This window comes from Nipponia nippon, unplaced genomic scaffold (genome assembly GCF_047370975.1).
Source record: "Nipponia nippon isolate SJK-2023a ecotype South Korea unplaced genomic scaffold, ASM4737097v1 scaffold_7, whole genome shotgun sequence".
In the NCBI taxonomy this organism is placed as follows: domain Eukaryota; kingdom Metazoa; phylum Chordata; class Aves; order Pelecaniformes; family Threskiornithidae; genus Nipponia; species Nipponia nippon.
In genome coordinates this window covers 8,857,520-8,874,996 of record NW_028262391.1, presented here as the reverse complement: position 1 = coordinate 8,874,996, position 17,477 = coordinate 8,857,520, and the positions used below count along the sequence as shown (strand labels likewise).

Sequence of the window (17,477 nt, the reverse complement as noted above, 5' to 3'; positions counted from 1 at the left end):
GCGGGGGCGGGCCCGTCCCCCAGCACTTCCGGGGGGCCGTGGGGAAGCACCGCCCCTCGTGGGCGCGAGGCCGTGGCGGCCGTTACGACCGTTATGGCCGTTACGCCTCCGCGGCGGGTCCCGGCCCCGCCGGTCCTTCGCCCGCCCGCCCCGATGCGGCGCCGCGGAGCCCCCGCAGCGGGGCTGCCCCGGGAGGCCGGCCGGCGCCGCGGCCCAGCGCAGGGGAGGCCGCCGGCCTGCGGGAGCGCGGCTGCCGGTGGCTGAGGCAAGTGAGTACTCCTCGGGGGCGCCGGAGGACGCGCTCCTCCGGGGCTGGGGCCGTAACGGTGTCACTTGGGGAAGGAGCGAAGCACCGCAGGGGAGCGGCCTGTTTCCCCTTTATTTTTATTATCGGGGAAAAAATCTACAGTCCGCTCCTATAGAGTCGGCACAATTGTTGGCACGTTGTTCTTTAACACATTCGAGTCTAGTTATACTTCTAGAAAGCATTTCTGTATTTTTAACTTCCAGAAGCGTTCCCTAAGCTCTCCCCCACACACACACACCAGCTTGGGAAGCTGTGGAAAACGGACCACAGCTTTTTTTAACGGTCCATCTGCAGTTTGCGATAATACCATGTTGGAGCCCGCAGAAACTTGGGGGATTAACAGTAGTGTCTTGCTTTAAAGTGTGGAGGGCTTGCCGACGTGATACAGCGTTAGGGATGTCCTGATGGCCTGGGGTGGCTGTAGCACTCCTTGTCTCCTGGGACAGCACTTTTTCCTTAATATTTGTAACGTTTTTTGAGGAAACTTTATTTAACAAAGTGTGTATCTTTTAAAAATTTAATTAAAGTCATTCTTCTCACTTATTTTCTCCCAATTACTAATATTCTTTGTTTGCAAGAAGATATGAGGTGTGCGCAATGAGGAAATAAATGCTGGCTGGAAATGAAGTTAAGTTTATATGTTCAAAAATAATAATTCATTATGATAGAGTTTTATGAAACGTTTAAGTGCAGTAGGACTCTGCTTTTTGACCTTGTAATAAATTTCCAAGACCAAACTGAGAGTGGATTTTCATGATTCAAGGTTTGAACAGAGTGTGCTAGCAGACTGATATCGCTAATATCATACCTACAGGTAACTATGGGAGTTATGCTTCTGCTCGTGAGACCTTCCGTCTTGGCTTAGAAATACATCTACAGCAGGGATTCCCACGCTGGGTTAGCTGACGCATCGGCCGATCAGATGAAGTGCAGGAGCTCTGAGTACCAGCAGAAACACCTGTGAGTACTGATTGATCGCAGCGGTGGCAGCTGTGCCAGTGCGCAGAAGGCGGGCCTGCAGCTCCCCGCCTGCCACGGCTGGGGACCCAGCCTTCCCTCCTCATCCCACCTTCACTCTTCATCACGCGGGCAGTGGTACCCACTGTGGTCAGGAGTAACGCCACAGGCCACGTACCAGCGATGGGTATTCTGTTGGCGGGAAACGCGTGTCCTATGGGATTCGTAATCAGCAGGTGGTGCGTGTCTCCCTGTAGCTGCAGTTAACTGGCATGTATGGCTTTCCTCTGCCTAGATGTTAACTTAGGCATTGTCCTTCATAGATGCTTTTAATGCTGTTGAGCAGTTGGTGATGGCTCCCACACCGAATCAGACTGTAATATTATTTGAGCTGTATTTTCTCTATTTCTAAATATTTCTGTGGCTGTCTTAAAATGGAAAATAAAACCCCAAAAACCAAATTTAAATTTGTTTAAAAATAATAAGGAACTTACTTTTTAAATGAAGTAATTTTATCTGTGGAAATTGAGCTCATCAGAGATATTTTAGTGGATTGTTATTTCAAGATTTAAGCGCCTAAAGATGCATGCATATATTTCACTGGACTTGTAAAATTGCCTGGCTTTCACGGATTCATTTCTTTTTTATGAGTATCTGTTACATGAACCACATGGATACCTCTTCCTTCTAACGTCTCTGTTCTTTATGCCCTGCATCTCTGGTTTATATTAACCTGTTCTGAAATGGCTTCAGCAGTTTCTGGTTTCCACTGGTGGGAAATGCTGTTTGCCCACTAGATGGCATTCCGAAATCTGTACTGAGGATGGTACTCCAGCAGGAGTGGAGATCAGTCTTGATTTCTTTATATAACACGTTAAAACTAAACGCATAGTAGGTAACATCACTATTTGATTAATGTTACCAGTCATAAGAATTTTCTTATTAAAGAACACTGTTAGAGTTGTATAAAGTAGTTGGAAACTGTGGGAATGATTAAGTTTAAGATTGTTTCAAGATTCAGATGTAATCATTGACTCTGTTCTTGCACAGATTTCTTCTTTCCGCTCATCTGGGTAAATTTGTTTTGCGTTGTGGCGGAATGTAATTAAGTCTAACTTTTTGTTCTTGGTTTGGGTTTACATGGAAAGGATGCCGTCATTTTGGAACAAAATCTGCCTGGTGACCATCTGTCTCTCCATTAAGATGAAATATGACATTGTTTTAGGCAGTGAAATGATGAAAGATTTTCTTGAAAAAACAAATGAGCGCTTTGCTTTTTTAAACATCCTGGCACTGGCAAACTGTAGCTTTAGGCAGAACCCTGCATACAACAAAACTGTCACTGAAGCTTCGTATTCACTTTAAGTATGTCATAGTTGCTTCCCCAAAAGTAAATTGGGCTGCCGATTTCTGTCAAAACAATTCAAGTTGTTGTTTAAATGCCTAAATCTGCATTGTGCTGACTGTGATGTGTCTGAATCCTTATTCAGAAGCCATTGGGAACATAAGGCATCAAAATCAGAGGAACAGTGGCTCCACGACCCAAAAGCAAAAGTTCTCCTGATAATAGAAATATTAATGCTGTTATCTTTGTAACTTACGAAGTATGTTTTTTACCAAATTTCTTTCTAAAACACAGAAGCAGTGATTAATATTCTGGAAATAACACAGATTATCTTTACTGCTCTCACTTTTTCCCTAAATCTTTAAGCTGGACCGAGCTGAAAATTTTAAATGAGGGCAGCGGTATTTCCCAGCAGGATTTATTTTGTCTATTCTATTTTTGTCACTTATTTGTGTGAAGTATAGACTCCAAAACACACTTGTGTTGGATTGGAAGGTAGAATCTCCAAGGCAGGTGATTAACAGTAAATAAGTCTGCTTTTTAGCAAAGTTTTATTTGTCATCTTCCGTGCTGATATGAATCTTAATGCCCCAAGGTCTAAGAATGGTTTTCAGTAATAGGACTATCTTACAAAAAAAATAATCAAAAAACCCTAATGAGTCCATAACTTATTACTAGGTTTTTTTCAGTTGGTTAATTTGTGCCATCTCTTCCTTTAGGTTTTGAAATCGTAAAAGGATCCCTAATGTGCAGAAGAGGAAATTCCTGTAGGATAGCACAGACAGGGGGCAACCTCAGGTGGGTCAAGAACAAAACCAGAAAGCTGTTGTGGTGGCTCTTTCCATCACCGTAACAGTGCCAGGAATTGGTGCCCTAGGACTGAAGAGCTATGAGTCCTTGTAGCTCCAGTAGCAAACAGCAGTACAGTGATAGAGTTGTTCTGGCCCGACAACGGTTCCTTTTCTCCCGTGTGTCTCCAATAGGTCAGTGCAGGAATACCTAGGATGTAACTGATGTCTGGACTGGGTGTGGGGTGGGAGGAGTTGGGCAGTCCTAAGGTGGATGCCAGAGATTATGTAGCTGTACTTATGTAGCCAGGTCTTGAATATCTTGATTATTATTGGTCATTGGTTAGTAACTTTGTGAACATTTGTTTATTTCTCTCTCCCCCCTCTTTTTATTTATGCATTTCATTGAAATAATACATTACAGAATCTTGTGTAGCAGTTTTTTCAAACTACATTTGCTATGTTTCTTCATGTTGCGTACAGTGACCTTTCTGTCAGATTCTGATTACGCTTGCCCAGCTATGCCTATCTATACCCTTGGGAACACACAAAGATTGTTTCTGTGAGTAAGACTTCTCAACAGTATTGAAAATTCTGTATTGCTTTGAGCTATGGTTCTTTCTTGGCATAGCTCTGCTGAAAAGATTACAAGCTCTTAGAGCTTGATGGTTTGTACAGTCCTCCTAATCTAGTTCAAAGGCTCTTGATAACTGGTTTTTAGCTTGCAAAACCTGTAGAAAAAACTCCTTTGAGATTAATACATTGTGTGTGAACAGACCAAACAGGACCATTTTTACTGTCATCTAGTGTTAATATTAGGACATTCCAGTATTTCTTATGGCTAAGTGAATTGCTCTGTCTTTAGTTACCGTGGTAGCTGACATCTTGTTTAACAGAAGAATTCTTAAAAACCTTCAGACAGAAATGTGTCTTTTTTCAGGACAGTGATCACTATCACATTGCAACAGTAACAGTTGTATCAAAAAGAAATACTGACTGGCGAGAATCCTCTCTGAGTCCCACAGAAAATAATATTTGTGATTAAAATACATGTCACCCCAGTGGTGATTATAGCTGATCTCTGTGGTGGTGTACAACTCTCGTTCATAAAAGTAACATAGAACATTGTGTGCTGTGTGGAATTACAGTGCACACCCTTAATATCTCTATAACAAAACAAATGTTCTCAACATGGACTTTGATACACCCTCTCTGTTCTTTGCTTTTATAACATTAGTTTGTCAGAGTAAATCTTCAGAGATAGGTTTAAGAGATACCTGATATTTTAAAATTGTTTATTTCAGTCCGTTATAGAATGTGAGATAGCAATGAGTCCAGCTGCTTTCAGAAAAGGAGAGTCTCATTTCTTTGATGTTGTCTCCAGATGCTTGCACATGTTTTTTCCAATAGTACCAGTGGTGTATATTCTGTTATACTTGGGGGGGGGCGGGGAGGGGGGGAGGTGTTTTCCTCTTTTTAAGTTAGTCTAAAAAGGATATTGTGCCTTTGGCCTTGTGTCAGTGTTTACCCTGGATTTGATGTTTCACTGTGGAGTTGAAGCATCTGTGCAGTCTCTTGCATCTTTTTCAGTTCGTTATCTATGTGCTACTACTATATGGGTTTTAGCTTAAATCATACCACAGCCAGAGGAATGACCCCACTCGTATGAAAATACCTTTTTATTTTCCATATGCAACTACATTGTGAACCTACATCGAAAGCTAAAGCATAAACTTGGCTGATGTTGCAGCCATTGGTTTTGCTGCCTACTTACCAACCATTCTGGTTTTGTTTGCTTCTTTAAAAGGGTTTTTGTTAAGCACAGAAACAATATCTATTATTTGCTTTCGGTAACTGCTTCACTGCCAAGTCCTCTGGGGATGATCACTTCCTTTTGCCCTTACTTAATTGGTCTAGCTGAACCATTTCACTTCACCTATGTGGAGACCTCTGTCTGCTCTGTTGTTTTGACTTAAGTAATTCACTGAAATTGAGAACGTTTCCTAGTAGTGTAGGTACAGCCTAAAAAGTTTGTGACTGAGACTTAATCTTGCAGCTGTCTATTGCAATTCTCGGGGGAAATTGTGTATTCTTATTCTGGCTAGAAGAAATCTGGATAGATTTCTTTCCATGTTTCCTCTTACATCCTCCTCCCCAACACTTGTTAGTTGGGAAATAAATTCCATACTTTTGAAAACTGCTAGGTTTTCACATTCACATCTAAATTCCAACTAAATTTCTCAATGGCATTTGTTCCAGAGTCAGTGGGCTCAACTATGTCTAAGAATTAAATTAGAGCAGAGCAAAAGCTTCGCTATAGTTAAGATTGAAAACCCCCTCTTTGTTCAAAATTGAACTCTTCTAATATTCTAAAATCCCCGTGTTTACTTGGATGTATTGAAATTTATCATGCAGTAAGGGATTAGTGTTGTGAGTTTTGGATCAGCTGCTAGGGCATTGTTGAAATACAAAAGAAAAGCCTTTGAATAAACATGCATGACGCTCATAACCTGAGTGGCTTCTGCTATCTCTGTGTCAACTAGGTGGATGAGAAGCTTTCCAGTTCTTCTGTGTGCTGTGCTTTTTTTGAAGCACTCTGTGGTGTCTGAGCTTTAAAATTGGAGACATAATCTGGCTGTGTAATTTTTCAGCCAAATCAGTTCCTCGATGTGGTAGAGCCCAAAAGAGCACAGCTGGAGGGGCAGTCTGGGGGTTGGTGCAGAATGGCACTATCTTGAACTAGTGGTGTTTCCGGGCACAGTTTTGAGAGGATAGCTTTCTTATCTGGGTATGAATTTGGGAAGAATCTGTGACTCTGTAAGGGGAGGAGAATGTCTGAGTTACCCTCCTCTGTGTTAGGAAAAGGGAAGATAGTTGCAATAATCATTGAGGTGAACAAACTACAGTACATTACCCAGTGCTGTTGCTTCATGAGCTGTTCTCTTTTATCTTCTGAGGACATTGCATTGAAATAATAGATTGCTATGCTCACCTTTAATTTCTAAAAGCTGGAACTTGCTGGATTTCTGTGACACTTGCTGTATCTGAAGGGAGTTCGGTGTAGCATATGTGACCCATTTTTGGTGTCTTGAAATGGTCTCATCTGCTCCAGTTTCCTCCTTTAGCATTCTTAAAGTTTTGGTTGATAGGTTTTTTCTGCATGGAGACCAAATGAATGCAATAATGTCTGTAAATAGATTCTCAGGGAGCTGGTTTGCTCAGCATTTATCCCAGATAGAGTATGGAACTGACTGCACTTTTTAAAAGGAGTATCATATGCAATATTTGGAAAATAACTAAACTCTCCAGGTAAGAACGAACCTAATTCAATATTTGGGGCAGCTGTTTCTCAAACATCAAGATCTGTTTCCCATGTTGCTTTGAGATCTGCAGGCGTATCCCACAGATAATCCAAATAAAAACTTCTGAAAGCAGGAAATGCAAAATTATGGTGTTTTGTTTAATCCTTTTTCGTATCTTTCACTTTTTATTCTGGTCAAGCACAAAATCCCCTGTTTTGGGTCTTATGGAGGTTTGTGCAGGCCGACACTGCACATGTATGCTTTCCAGCCAGATGTGATCCAAGGATGGCAGTCAAGCCATTTGTTGTGGGGAGGCCACTGAGGAACTGCAACTTTCACCTGCTGCGGACTCTTGATGTGTGTGCCACCTATCATGGAGGTACTGTAAGCTTTCATACAGGTCACACTGGCCTTTTATGATGTGGTAGAGAAATAGAGGGTGAAAGTAAGCCTGGAAGCTGTGTCATTAATGCCTCAGCACAAGGAGTGCAGTAGGAGAGACTGAGGAAATTGAATGAATGAGCCTTTAATGTAAGCAGACCTACCCAATTGTGTTTTGTGTGAGTGGAAGACAACTGGTAGGCAGCAGGACAGCAAAATGAGCTAAGGGTGTGACTTGAGGTGGTGGAGCACTGGTGTAGGGCCCAGGTTTGTTGCTGCCTGCTGGGCCCATCCATTTAGTTGCTGCCTGTGATTATATGTTTAGGCAGAAAGGATGCCAGGCAATCAGAAACAATCATTTTAAGGTGGGGTAGTCAGTTTGTGTGTCTTTAACAGCAAGCAAATTATAAGCAGTTCACATGTAGTCCCCATACTAGGGATATATCAGGTGATCTGCAGTGGGATTATGGTGGTCCAGTTCAGCAGTCTGAATCCCTGTTAGTGGGAGGAAGTCAGCCAGATGGGATTTCTGAGTCTGAAATGTGTCATCCTGGCACCCACCCACCCACTATTGCTCCGTCCTGTAGCAGTGTAGGAGGATCTCATGGTGGTTGGTGTCACTTTCCACCTGTGAGTTCTCTCTGGGGTTTCCCATTCCTGCAGCCTTGAGTTCAGTAAATGTCTTCTGGATCTTAGCCATAGGGAAATTTTAGCCTATAATGTGTAGTCAGAAGAGTTGGCCATCCATGTACTGATGGCTCTTAAAATGCTGATATCTAAAGTAAGAAGGATGAACTAGAAACGGAAGTATCATGTGATGAATGTTTGGATGAGTGAATAAAAGGGGGTGTTTCTGACTACATCTTTTGAATGGTTATTTGTAATCATAGGTAACACAGGCTAGCCTTGGACATCGCAAACATATGAACACATCATGGTAATACCCTTTTTACTATAATGGTCTGCACAGATTGAAGTACATAGGAATCATATCCAGCTAGCTTTAGAACTTCAGGTAATGGTTGAGCTCAGGTACACTTAATAAAAAGTCTGGAGATCAGAAGAAATCCGATTAATACTGAGGATTCTGTAAGAGTCAGGCTGGGTGTAGCAGTGTGTTGTGGTTGGCAACTAAGCACCACACAGCCGCTCGCTCACCCTCTCCCCCAGTGGGATGGGAGAGAGAATTGGGGGGAAAAAAAAAGTAAAACCCACCAGTTGAGGTAAAGACAGTTTAATAGGACAGCAGAGGAAGAGAAAATAATAATGATAAAAGAATATACAAAACAAGTGATGCACAATGCAATTGCTCATCACCTGCTGACCAATGCCCAGCCTGTCCCTGAGCAGCGATCGCTGCGCCCCAGCCAGCTTCCCCCAGTTTATAGACTGGGCATGACGCCATACGGTATGGAATAGCCCTTTGGCCAGCCTGGGTCAGCTGTCCTGGCTGTGCCCCCTCCCAGCTGCTTGTGCACCGGCAGAGCACGGGAAGCTGAAAAGTCCTTGATTTAGTGTAAGCACTACTTAGCAACAACTAAAACATCAGTGCGTTATCAACATTATTCTCATCCTAAATCCAAAACACAGCACTGTGCCAGCTACTGGGAAGAAAATTAACTCTGTCCCAGCCGAAACCAGGACACAGTGCTAGCACTGAGAAGGGTGTCACTTCCTAGCTGGGACAGAAAGCTCTCACAGGATATCTGTCACAAGGAAGCAAGGCCCAGGTCTGTGCAGGTGTGTTCTGCAGCAGCAGCATTGGATTTAGGGAGTCTGGTGTGGAGCTAGGCCTAATGAGTAGGACAGCAGCCAGGTTAACTACAGCCAGCCACTCGGGTGTCTGCAGTGGTCTAGATCTTCTCCAGGTTGGATCTACTGAGCTTAATGTAAAGCCCATGTTACGGGAAAGCAGTTCAAAACCTCTGTGGCACAGCTGTACGAACTGCTCTTAGCAGCAGTATAGCTACGTGCCTGTGGCGATCTTGAGCATGGTGCAGATTTGAGCTAGCTCTGGATAGAAGTGATCCAGGTTCATTTATTTCATGCCGATTGGTATAGACTGGAGATTAATCCATCCACAGAAAACAGAATTAGCTTTGTGTTTTCTAGCTTGCCAGTCGTGGCTAGACTCAACCTGGACCTATACGTTAGAGGAAATTCTTCCAAGTTATGTTTTTTTCCTAATTTAAAAAACCTTAGGAAATGTAAAAGAAAAAAATCTTCATGAACAGAATTAATATAGTAAGGCAGTATCCTGTACTCTTCTAGAATGCTGAATTCAGCAACACACAGATTGCTGAATTCTAGAAATAAAGCATTTATAGCATACTCCCACACAATAATTCTTCTGTAAAGAAATAATCTTTCAAATGCATATTCTCATTCTAAAACGTAGAGCAGAGCATCTCTCCTACTCATAGTCACTTAAGGCTATTTCAGACAAAGAACATCTGCTGAATATAGCAATCAATTTGCTGTTTTCTGCATGATACTATCTAATGCTGTGGTTTTATTTATGTGTTCTGCAGCCTGCAGTTTGTATCCATCCAGCTGCTCACAATATCCACAGCAGGGAGGCTTTGGGAGTCAACACAGACAAATTGTGGGCCATGCAGTACTGAAGGAAGACATGCAGGATTTCTGAAGCAATGTGTGTGTCTCTTCTAGTTGTTTGCTTACGTATGTATTGGGCAAAATGAAGGACTCATCCCATTTTCTTCCAGATGGTTCGGTATCACTAATCAGGGTTAGAACTTTACTGTGTTGCTACCGCTGATCTGGAACTATGCCTAGCCCATTGGATGCATGTGATATGTTTGCGAATAATTTCCATTATTATTGCCATTTTCCAGAGGCATAATTAAGTTTGAGAATTTGAACATTAACAATATTTCCTGAGCTTCAGATGTTTGTTCTTCATCTCCTGCATCTTAGAAGAAAAATGTTTTGTTGAATTTAGTGTTAATTTCTTCCATTCATTTATTTTATTTTTAGTTTAAGATGTGAATGCTGCTATTTTCCTCTTTGCTGTTTGAATCATGCAGAGCTTGGGAGAAAGGGCAGTCAAATTTATAATACCTTTCCCTTTTATATTGTAAAGTTTGACCTTTTCAAGGGATGTCTACAGAGATCTTCATTCACACCTTCAACTTTTCAAGGGTGTTGCAGGTTTTTGTAGAATCAGTGTTTTACTGGGTAACTAAAGCTCTCATGAAGTTTTGCTATAGTGAGCAGTTCTTAGCTGTTTTTTCAGATGTAAATTAGTACAGTATGGTTACCTTCCAGGTGTCCCTTTATAATTTGTATAATTTGCTACGATTTTTGGTTGAAGAATGGACATTATTTGCATGTGGATAGTAAACTGCCTGTCTGTTAGATAGAACTAGCTGTTAATTTTAGAACTGTTTAAATTTTAGTTGGCCACCACTGCATTATAAAGGAACATTCTCATTCTGTTTAGTTTAAATAGGAGTCAGCCTAAAGGAGTTAAAAAAAAAAAAAAGCACTGCCATCCACACATTATGACTTACCTTGTGCCAGGATCCACATGCTCCAGAATCATCAGCGTTTTAGAATTAACCTTCAAAAAATCTCAAAAGTTACATGGTATTATATGAATCAGTTTGTATTGCTCGTATTAGTTGATGATGCACGGTAAGTGTTGCCTTGGCCTAACTAAATCTACATGGCTTATACTGATTTAAGAGACTTCCACAAGAGGGTGCACCAGTACAGTAAAATCCCATATAAACCAAATGAGCGTGTCCCCATCGTGGGTGTATTTTCTATCATTTTATGTATTAACTCATGTATCTAAATCAACTTCAAAATTGGATGGATGCTTTAATCAGTGTAATGTCCCAGAGCGTCTCTCCGGTCTGTAACAGATACATGAATGGATATATGATACTTTGCAGGTGAGCAAGTCAGGAAGTTTAATTTTGAACAAGAGGCACTGTTTCCAGAAGTCCTGTTCACACCAATGAAAGGCTGTCTTCAGACTCCAGTCACAAAATGCTATTTAGACTTTTGTTTTGGTTTTTTTAGTGTATGGAAATATGTTACCTGTTCCTAATTTATGTCTGATGCCCTGCAAATGCTCACTACATGCATTTTAAGAATAAGGTTTGGGGATTTTTTTTTTTTTTTTTTTAGTTTTGAAGCATCATTAATTTTCCTCTCAAACTGGTATAACACTGGGTAGTACAGCTACAGAAGAAAACATCTAGAAAGATGACTTCCTGAGAGACTGCTGACTTGAGTATGACTGATACGATTTTTTTCTGTTTCTATTTTGTGATAAAATTATTTCTTGTCTCATAAGATAGATGGGAACTCTTAGTAACGCTTCAGCTTAAGTTGTATAACGTCGCTGTCCTGATATGCTAAAAGCATTAAAGTGTTCCGCTGTATGCGTAGGCCAAAGTTCTACGTCCATTCCTCTAAGACTGCAGTCCTAGAATAATAAGATACCTCTGCAGAAATGATTAACGCTAACAAATTTTCCAGGAAAAGGGCCCGCTTTTGAATCATGCATTCCCTGTTCCAATACATGAATCATAAATCACTTACAGAGATAAGATTATCTGATAGTCAGCAAAATAACTAGAAGTGTGGTGATATTCATATGTGTAATATATGATTTTTTTTTTCCTGAGAAATGCTGTTTTTGCCAAACTTTCAGGTTTTATTGAGTAAGAGAAACAGAATGGTGTGCTTTTGAAACCTTTAATTATTAGTACAAGATATTAAAAGAAGGTGAATTTGAGACAAAGGAAATTACTATTTTTTGTTACTGCTAGCCACAAATATAAAAGTTGGGTCTGGATTCAAAAGGTTTAATTTACTAATAGTGATGAATTGGAACTACTCTAGGTTTGATACTTTTCTTTTGAGCAGTGTAAAAGAAAAGAATATGAGGTTTTACTAAAAAATCACCACCACACAGTGAATATGTCATTTAACTAGCAGTAAGATTTTTATTTTCAAGACTATAAACTAGCCACCTTCTTCCATTTACACCAGTTCTAGATTATCATGTGTAAGCAGATGAGGATGTTTTTCTTTTTTTTTTTACTTGCTTGTGGATAGTACCAGAAGAATAATCTGTGTTTATATTTTTCTTAAAAACACTGTGGTTTTAGGTCATTGTTGTCCTCCAAAGAGCCAAATGCATCTACGAGTCAGACATGCAATACTGCTTGGTTATCTAAGATTCCTGGCTATATCTGATAGCAATAGGGCACAAGGAGGAATAGTAATTACTATAGTTATTTACTTACTGATCATCTTGCTCTGAATATAATGGCATTTTCAGAAGCAGTTCTTCATTCTGACAGTGTGTGGAAGTCAGCTATTTTTAAAAACATAATACACAACACAGATGCCCCCCTCTGTGCCCCCCAGCAAAGTAGGGTCCTAGCTTCTTTTCTAGGCTATGGCATGAAGCATGTGCCACTCCCAGGAGGTCCTCCTTCTGACCTGAAGTTATATGTACCAGCCTGGCCAAAGTTTGGTTAATGTTGAGCGTTTCCAGTGGAGGGAGACTTTAATTAATAGAAAATTTCATCTCAGTGTGGACCTTGAAATTTCTGCCCTCCTAATCTTCAGGAGAGACCAAAGCGAGATGTAGCCCAGGAGGTGTCACTCCAGCAAAGACTAGCTGAATACAGGTGTTGAGTAAACCCTTGTTGCCCTCCTCTCTCTTACTTTTCATTAGTGAAAACTGGCTTGCGTTATTTCACCTTCATATAAACACAGCAAGCACTTTTTTCACTTCTAAAAAAACCCAATTAAAATTACTAGTCTTAGTATTAAGAGGGAGGATAGAAATATGCACGGAAAATAAAAATTATAAATATTTAATTATGCAACTTGTAAGGGAGAAAAAAAAATCTATATATAATAGGTTGACATATTATGAAAAATGGACTATTGCAAAAGTCTAATAGGTATGGAAGAGTTAGCACATCTTGATAACAGGGTGAACTGATCAGAGGTTCTCTTTTCCCGTCTGTTAACTTTTAAAAAATGTCTGCATCATTTCTTTTCCCTTGGTACTTACCTAACCTGCCTTGGTGGCACATGTCCGTGTCAGAACAAGGGTAGGGCTTGAAACGTTATTTGAAAGTGATTAGCATTTGTCATCAAGCATTGGTATGGAAAAGAACCATCTCTCCAGTTAATTTTAAAGCATTACAGTAAAAGTTAGCTACATAGATGAAATCCTGAGTTTCATATTGATTTCTGTAATAAATGTACATCTTTTGTTCAGTACTGTAAAGCATTAATTGTTTTTCCACTGCTAAATCAAAGTCAGAAGTTTAGTGTTTTTACTAAAATAAAGGTGGTATAACTTTGCAGTCTGTTTCCTACTGCAAATAACAATAATGATTCAGTAGCTTACGAATAACAACTTTCATTCCTTTTTCTTATTTTCAGCATTCATGTCTGAATTCATAGCAAAGAAAAAGGCATTTCTGTGGTCTCTTTGACTTTGAAGTGCTAAATGGTGGATTCAATGTGTCAAGTGCTGTTGTGTGAGTCAAGGCACCTGTGTCCTCTTCCAGGTGCCACTGACTGGTTGCTTAACCTTGGATATGTCTCATTTTGTATTTTTGCTTAATTGTCAGAACAGACAATTAAGATTAAGAAAATATTATTATTACACAATAATGATAATATTAAAAAAAAAAAGCCTGGGACCGTAGATCTCAGTCTTTTATGTAGTAATAGTACGTACTGTTTTCTTTACTTGTATGTAGTGGAAAACCAAGTGCTAAAAAGCAATTAAAAAAAATTGTAAAATGTTGTGTAGGGATTGATTAAATTGGAGAAAAGATAGAGAAGTTCTTGGAGGAAACTCTTGTACTACTGAAGTCAACTTCATTCTCAATTTGCTGTGTGAAGTGAGGTAGATTATTCTAGACATACAGAATATAAGCACATTGGGAACAGTAGCACTGAGGTTCCTCACAAGAGGAATTTTTTTGATGCCTTGAAATCAGCGAAGACCACCTAAGAACAGTGTTACATGTAATCTCAAAATAAGTTAACTTCCAACCACTGTAACTTTCTGTAAGCATGAGTTTCAGTCATGCAACTTCTGTGTTGAGTAGCAAGATCTTAGAATGATAGCAGCGGTTTTGTGATTATCGTACTATCAATTACATGAATTATCGTACTATCAATGAAAAGTCATGTTACAGTACTGATAGTTTTGCATGATGACCTTGAATCACTTTTTCTGGGAAGGCTGCCTTATTTTCTGGAAAGGCTGCCTTAGATACTATGGAAAGGTGCCTGCCACATAACACCACATAACATCCTGCCTTTTCTTTTCAGTAGTTTCAATGTTCACCTGCTCCATAATTGAAAAAATGAAAATGTAAACATGTTAAAAGTTTTGGACAGTTGATGGAACTAGATAGTGCAGTTTAGAAAGATATCCTGAAGGCAGGGAAGTATTTTTAGCTTCATCACCTTCTTTTCCTGGTTACAAAGAATCAGGAGAAAAAGGTTTAGAACATGCTCGTCTATATACTGCATTGTTTTTGCTCCCAAAAATGTCAACCCACAACATCCCCAAAATTGCATCTGCAGGGGTTTGTAATCTTTAATGAGAGGGCTTCCCCACACCCACTGCTAGCCACTGCCAACAGTTTTTTCCCTCTGATGTGATGGCAGAAGATGTTTTAACATAGCTCGGTTTTACCTTTACGTGACGAGAGCCATAGCTTTTTCCCCATGTGTTACTGCAAGTGGGCACATCTAGGATCACCATGGTCCTCTTTTTTAACTTTCCTTCAGGAACCTTTACTTTCCCTTGAAAAGTAAGTTGACAGTAGTTTCTCACTGTTTCTTCCACAATGTGTACCTTAAAGGGAGTGCTCCATTAGAGCAGTCTAACAAAGGTCGTGGAGCAGCAGTTTGCAAGGTAAAGGCATCCTGAGAACATGTGAGATACAACTGTGGAAAAGGTTAGACTTTGATTTCTGGGTCTTTGTATTAATGGGAACCTTCTTACCATTGCCTGATTTTAAAATGGTGGTATATACTACTCTTAAAGTTCTTAAAGTTGTGGAAGACAGAGTCTAAAAGCTTTCTTTTCTGCTGGATTATCTGGCAGAAATACATTAAGCTAAAATAAGAGCTTGTGGCTGTGACTTCCTCTCCCTTCTTGTTGAAAATGCAGAGCAAGAGTCTCTGCAAGATAGACTTGGGATTTAATGGCTTCAGAGGAACGGAGAAGCATCCTTGCAGTTCCCACCACCATTTGTTGACTTCACTTCACATAAAACATCAGAAAAGGACAGTTAACCTTCCTGTAACTGGATGTGTTTTAAGAAGTTAAGAATGTTCATTGCGCAAGTATTGAAGTAGAAAAGGAGGTCTTGTTTCTGTCACTAGAAAAAAAATGTGTTGGAGCCTCAGAACTTTTTTTTTTTAGCATGAACATTTAAGTTGAAGACATTTCCCTTCTTTCATCAGCAAATAAGTGAAGTGTGCATACTGATTATTCCATTATTTGCAAGTCAGAATTCTAAATTACTGCATTCACTCTGATGCAGTTTACCATCTGAAAGAAATAATTAAAGCTTTCTTTCTCTTGCTTAAGATTTAAACGTGTATTTAAAAATGAGATCATGCTTTCATGGTGGTCATAGTTTCTTTATATATTTGTGTGGGGTAGCCTCAGAAGTGGGTGTATGATCTGCTGGTGTGCCATGATATATTTCCTTTAATTATACATTTGTTTTGAGAAAGATGGTTATTCCAGGCCTCCTCCTTTCCTCAGTTACATCCTTACAATCCTACTGCAGTGGGAGTTGTGCGTACCTTAGTGTGCAGTTCAGCCATATGTGGTACTTATTTATATCTCATGCATGAACTAAGCTACTCCAAACAGATAATTTGTGTTCTGGTAATAGAAGATAAATGCAAGCGTGTATGCAGTTCTTTCTTGCTAAATGAGGATATGACACATTGCCAGTCACTGTGCTTGGTAAAGCTCTTGTTTTGTCGAGGCCAGACAGAGTGCAAGGCTGTGTCTGTCTGATGCTTCAGACACTCAAGAGTTCAATTAATTTACAGATGATAATTTGTTTTCAGCTCCTGTAGATATGGATGCCTTTACTCAGCCTCTGTTGTGTCATTCTATAAGAAGTCAGCTCCAGCTGCATGAAGCTCAATTTCTGTAATTTGTTTGTAGAAATCGCATGTTCTCCCTGCATTATAAATGCAGCTGTGCAGCATTTTCAAAACGCACTGTAAAGCTTATGTCATCTTAAAATGACAGTTTATTTCCAGATGCCTGTATTCTCTGTATACATAATTTCTGAGCATTTATATACATAAGGAATGAAAGCCTGGCTTTATTTAAAAAGAAAACAATAACACAAGTAATATAATAGGTGTTCCATCAATATAAATTTTCCCTTCTGATGTTATTTACCTCTTTAGAAGTTATATCATTTGGCCAAATTAGCGTTGCAGATGCACTTAATTCTGGTGGTGTCAAGTCCGTGTGAACTGATGGATGTGTCCCATTGAAATTTACTGCAGCAATAGCAGCGTGTGATTCACCAGGGAAGCGTCCCAGGCCGTCACACCAGCAGCTGAACCGACGCATCGTGCTCTCACACACGCACAGCGCGCAGCCAAAAGATGACAGCACGCTCATGGCTTTTGGACAAAGAAAGTTAACTATGCTCTTAACGAATTCCACTTACAAAATACGCCATGTAAATAAATAGTGACTGACTGTAATTCATTCTATTCGCTGTACTTCATGCTTTCTTTTTCCGAGTGTGTCACAGGCAGTAACGAGTACAGACCCAAATCCTGGCAGCCCTGTGCGAGAAGGGGGCTGAGTTCATGCCGTGTAGGTACAGAAAATGAGTCACGGTGACTTTGTTCCAGGATGGGCTTCTGGTTTGCTTCTTAGTCATTAATTAGTGTTCTTCGAGTAACTTACACTGAAATTCAGAACCGTTTGGTAGTTGAGAGTGCTATCTTCGGCTGTAGTGCGGACTGTTTATTCCACGGTGCTGCGTGACTTTTAAGCTGCAAGGGCTGACAAAGTTGCACGTTCTCGGAAGCGGCTCCCTCCTCGCGTGCAAGCGCACACGCACGCACGCCGGCCTGCCGTCATCGCCCTGTTACTGGTTATTTTTTGCCTGAGGAAATCCTCCTCACGGCCCCGTGTGGGTAAGGCGCTGGGCCTCCCGAGGTTTGCAGGCGTGAAACTAAATGTTTATCGCGTGGTAGACCAAACGCAAAGGAATTTCTTGTCCCTTTACTGTTGGGAATGACCTAGTCACCGCGCTTCCAGTTTTCTCTGGTGTCGGTAGTTCGGTGCGGGTTCAATACCGGGACTTCGGGCGGGCGACGGG

General features: G+C 40.5%; 1 protein-coding gene across 7 annotated transcripts in view; it reads left to right on the top strand.

Annotated features, from left to right (window-relative positions):
- The first annotated feature begins 75 nt into the window (after positions 1-75).
- Positions 76-17,477, top strand: part of TIPARP (TCDD inducible poly(ADP-ribose) polymerase) — a 43,130-nt gene continuing 25,728 nt past the window's right edge. The window contains exons 1-6 of one of the 7 annotated variants that reach the window (XM_087740513.1): positions 76-269; positions 1,122-1,267; positions 3,329-3,407; positions 6,899-7,078; positions 9,612-9,733; positions 16,648-17,292. Coding sequence is in view for 2 of the 7 variants with exons in the window: in XM_087740511.1 (XP_087596637.1) it covers positions 7,055-7,078 (24 nt within the window). In the remaining 5 variants the exon portion in view is untranslated. The remainder of the gene's footprint in view (positions 270-1,121; positions 1,268-3,328; positions 3,408-6,898; positions 7,079-9,611; positions 9,734-16,647; positions 17,293-17,477) is intronic. The other 6 variants (XM_087740511.1, XM_087740514.1, XM_087740510.1 and 3 more) reach the window with 6 other exon arrangements.